The sequence below is a fragment of the Sinocyclocheilus grahami genome, unplaced genomic scaffold (assembly GCF_001515645.1).
Source record: "Sinocyclocheilus grahami isolate Dianchi unplaced genomic scaffold, SAMN03320097.WGS_v1.1 scaffold1420.1, whole genome shotgun sequence".
Classification (NCBI taxonomy): domain Eukaryota; kingdom Metazoa; phylum Chordata; class Actinopteri; order Cypriniformes; family Cyprinidae; genus Sinocyclocheilus; species Sinocyclocheilus grahami.
The window spans coordinates 169,839-174,794 of NW_015506599.1; the positions used below are offsets into that span (position 1 = coordinate 169,839).

At 36.3% G+C, this 4,956-nt stretch overlaps 1 protein-coding gene across 1 annotated transcript in view; it reads right to left on the reverse strand.

Moving 5' to 3' along the window:
• The window catches only part of LOC107570132 (cGMP-dependent protein kinase 1-like), a 144,024-nt gene that overhangs the window by 90,660 nt on the left and 48,408 nt on the right, over positions 1 to 4,956 (reverse strand). Inside the window, exon 3 of the mRNA XM_016256331.1 lies at positions 2,824 to 2,930. Coding sequence (XP_016111817.1) covers positions 2,824 to 2,930 — 107 coding nt within the window. The remainder of the gene's footprint in view (positions 1 to 2,823; positions 2,931 to 4,956) is intronic.

Below are 4,956 nucleotides of genomic sequence, written 5' to 3' on the forward strand. Positions count from 1 at the left end.
TGATGAAGCAGGCGAGAGCCAATGGGTGTTTGTTTTTCCTGCCGTAAAACCTGTCGTCTCTTGAAGTGGCAACATTTGAATTTAACAAGTGTGTCAGGTTTTTGATGCTAACGTTCGCTGCTCAGGATGGAGATCGCTGAATAAAGGCTTGAGTTTGGGACTGCTCCTCGAAATCACATGGATTTTAAACATTCGGATTACAGTGTATGAACAAAATTGATTCTTTTAGTAATTATGTTGCATTTTTGGTTTATTTTATGGTTCTATTTTCAGTCACAGCATGTCGGAGAAAAGGCCTTTCGTGTCCCATCGCAAACAAAGTAAATATTACATGATAAGTAATGGTTAAATGATTGCAGAAATGTTATTAATTTTAAGGGTTTAAAGTGTAGACTTGTTTAACATTATGTAGGCCTATTCTTGGAAACAATCTGGCCGTAGAAATCATACAGAACAGAAAGAAATATTATCAATTTATATTAAGTAAACGAGTAAACAATCTTATAATGCAATTGAAAATATAATGCCATTGATATGACAACTGAAAACAATAATAACTTCAATTTCAATAATTTTAATATTCATAAGGATTAATTTTTAGGTGTCGTCAATACATCAGTATTGTATGTTAAAATGCTGAAAATACATATGTGCACATTTAGATGCTGTAAATACGTCAGTATTGTACGTTGTAGAACGTGTAAAATGCATTTTATGTATGTTTAATAGTACTCTAGACGTTGTGAAAGAAGAAAGAACATGAAAAAACATAACCAGCAGCAAAAAAATAAAAATTACTTTGATCAGATTTTATAAAGCAAAAGCTTGCTGCACAGAAAGAAAGAGAGAGAGAGAGAGAGAGAGAGAGAGAGAGAGAGAGAGAGGGAGATGGGGAGTATTTGCATTTGTTTCAGAGCCAAAAAGCTAAAAAAGAATAAGATGCTGAAGATTGTACTTCATCATGACAAAATAATGGCTTTGTGGTTGTTTCCCATCTTTGTGGCTCTCTTCAAATCTGAGGAAATGGCCTGGCATTTGTTGCACTTAAGAGATGCAGATGAGACACAGAGATTCTGACTCACCTCTTTCCGTCGCTGGTATATATCACACTATTTCACGCTAGACACACCAAAGCTAACATCCGAAAACACACGAAAGATCAGTGGTTTAGCAAAGACTGAAGTACCATCACACAGCAAGACAAACAATACATAATCTTCTAAAACACAGTGTTGCATCTGGTTTAACAGGGGAAGAACCAGAGCCATTATGCATTGTGTGTTTTGATAATTAAATTAAGCGAGGCTTGCAAATTATTTTGCCAGGCTGACATGCATACAAATTTGCTTGTCGTATTGTTTTAGAAATACAAGACATATGAACCTCGTCAAACATGAAGAGAGCAATACAGGACTATATTTGAATTATTTATTGTGCAAACAAAACAATAAAATCATGAGACTCATGCCTTATATTTCATTTTCAGTTTTGCATTCAAATATTTAAAGAGACACAGACAGAAACAGTATGCAAAGGAATTTAGGCTACTTCATATATGTACATATAAGTACATATCCCTAACAGAAATGTGTGTGTGTGTGTGTGTGTGTGTGTGTGGTTTCCATGGTTACTCCCTCCTGAGAGTAACTGTTCTTGCTAAGTTAAGGATGACAACACAGTGTATGTGTTTCCATGGTTACTCACTCCAGATTTTGGTTTGTCTTTGCACAGTTATGAAGCGAAAGGGTCTTTCTATATACATTTTCATGCTTATGCATGGATGTTTGTATATTTGCATGAGCAAGCATGTGCTCATATGTAACTGACATTTTGCACAAAAGGTACACTAAATTTTAAAGTGGTCAAGAAATAGAGAATTAATATGTGCCTTAATATGTGTCATCCAGTGTTGAGAAGGTTACTTTGGAAATGTAATAAGTTACAGATTACAAGTTACCCTATTAAAAATTTTATAGTAGTGTAACTATTTCAATAACTTTATTGAAGTAACGTAACTGATTGTTTTTGATTACATTTCTAAATTTACATTTCTAAATTGTCTAATCTGTTAAAGCATGTACATGAGCCCAGATAGGAAATAAAACAGTTATTAAATAAGCATGTGTCCTATTCTGTGTCCTAAATTTCTAAAAACACTGGAGTCTTATATTTTAGAACAGTCAATGCAATTTGGGAAAGAAATCAATCAAATCTGTATGTGTGTGTGAAAATATTCAGATGTAATCCTCCTTTGTAATCGTTAACATTTTCATAAGTACCCGTAATTAGATTACACATTTTTTCTCAGTAACTGTAACTGATTACAGTTACATTTATTTTGTAATTATCTTACATAATTCTGTTACATGTAACTAGTTACTCCCCAACACAGGTGCCATCATTGTATGTAAGTAATCAAGGAAGAACAACTCTTGTCAAGAGTCATACTGCTGTTGGATAAAGATGTTGTAACGTCAAACTCAGTGGATGTAAAGAAACTGCCCCTCCAAAAACTTTGAATAGCCTTCCTAAAGTTTTCTTTCGTTCTTCACATTTCACAACACACTGTTTTGCAACCGGTACAATGAAGATAGCCAATCACAGCAGTGGGCATTTACTTCCACTTCTGTAAGCGCTAACACCCTTTGAGACTGAGTGTTTCTTTTTTTTCAAAGATAGTGAAAATGGTGCTATTTACTAATACTGGGCATTTTGTGGCGCTAAAACTTTGCTAACTTTATCTAACCTCGAGCAATGACCCCTTTAATAATTTGCAGTTGCGGATGTGCAGGTGCATCGGTGTTCTCCTCACTCACTCTGTACCGTAGCAGTCCTGGTGCAGTTGTAGAGGATGGCGAGCTCTCCAAACACCTTCCCTGGTCCCATGGTGCAGAGTTTCATGCCTTCCTTTGTCACCTCCACCTTGCCATCTGAAAGCAATCAGAAGATAAATCCTTAAGTCCATTGATGATGCTCTGTTCATGAAAGTAAGCATGACAGTCTGGAAATGCATCCGTGCCGGCTGCCTGGATCGGACCGAGCCTGGCCTAATACATTCCAATAACTGTCTCATTTCATTAAGCCAGCAGACATGAGCAGAAGCTTCGATGGGAGTGGGGGATGTGGGAAAGGTAGGAGCTCTCTAATGTAATGGGCACAGAGAGAAATAGGCCAGTGAAAAGATGGGGAAAAAAGAAAGGAGTTCAGGATTAGCAGAGTATTACGCCTAAACTATTAGATGAGATGCAGTGAAACCATACTGAGGGCCTGGGACTGTTATTTCAGGATTCATGCGTAATAACTGTTGTCCATTTTAATACATGTTAAAAGGTTAGTACACCCAAAAATGAAAATTCTGTCATTAATTACTCACCCTCATGTCATTCCAAACCCGTAAGACCTTTGTTCATCTTCGGAACACAAATTAAGATATTTTGTTGAAATCTGAGAGCTCTCTGATCCTCCATAGACAGCAAGGATACTATCACGATCAAGGCACAGAAACGTAGTAAGGACATCGGTAAAATAGTCCATGTGACATCAGGGGTTCAACCGTAATTTTACGAAGCAACGAGAATATTTTACCGATGTCCTTACTACGTTTCTGTGCCTTGATCGTGATAGTATCCTTGCTGTCTATGGAGGATCAGAGAGCTCTCAGATTTCAACAAAAATATCTTAATTTGTGTTTCGAAGATGAACAAAGGCCTTACGGGTTTGGAACAACATGAGAGTCAGTAATAAATGACAGAATTTTCATTTTTGGGTGAACTAGGCCTATCTATTTGATAAATGATGTTAACCAGCAAACATTATACATATTCTTTTGGTTTCTGTACCCAATATTTAAAAAATTTATAAATACAATGAAAATACAAGTATCGGTACTCGGTATCACAAGTTACAAAAAAAAAAGTATCGGTATCGGCCAAGTAGTGGAAAAAGTGGTATCGGTGCATCCCTAACACACTTGTTCCGTCGAACAGTTGTAAAAGCACAATATCACACTCGTAGCCATGAAATATGGCTGTATATCGGCACACTGTGATTACCTACGGGCGAATCACAGCCGTGCCAATATACAGCCATATCTCATGGCTACGAATGTTATATTGCTCATATAGGGTTGGGAAGGTTACTTTAAAAATGTATTTCACTACAGATTACAAAATACACACTTTAAAAAAGTAATTTGTAAAATTTTATTAGATTACATGTTTTGTACCTTAACCCTCTATGGCATAGTGTTGCCCAACAGACCACTTTTTTGGACCTATGTATACAAATAATATTACCTGACATGTCTGTTCAATAAAATGATGGGCTGAAGTGGGTGTCGCCTTTTGTTTGGGGATGGAGCAGTCATTTTAGGAAGCAAAGCATGGGACACAGTGCTACAAATTGGTCAGATAAATAGCACTGTTTAACATGTTTAAAATTAAATAACTTCATATAAAAATATATATGCATGTGCATCAATATGTAAATAAGTATGTTTGATTATTAAAATACTTATTTTGTTTTTATTTATATACTAAAACTGTGTTTTTTTGTTTGCTGCCTCAGGGCAACATTGTGCAGTTAGAGCACTTTTGTTCAGGCAATAGGCCTATCTTGCTAAAGTGTGGATGCATATTAGAACCATATGGTGCATTCAAGTCCTCCTATGAATTTTTCTGTTTACGAGCTCTGAAAACTCAAAGAATGTGCATTATGTGTGTAATTGATATTTATTATTATTATTATTATTATTGTTATGCTGCCACAGAGAATCAAGCCTGTCAGCTGATAAACTGACTAAATGAGTAGTGTTTTCTGGCAAACTTTATCATCACACACACACACACACACAGTGGCACACACACACACACACACACACACACACACACACGCACACACACACACTGGCACACACACACAGTTACACGCCCACAGTTACACACACGCACTGACACA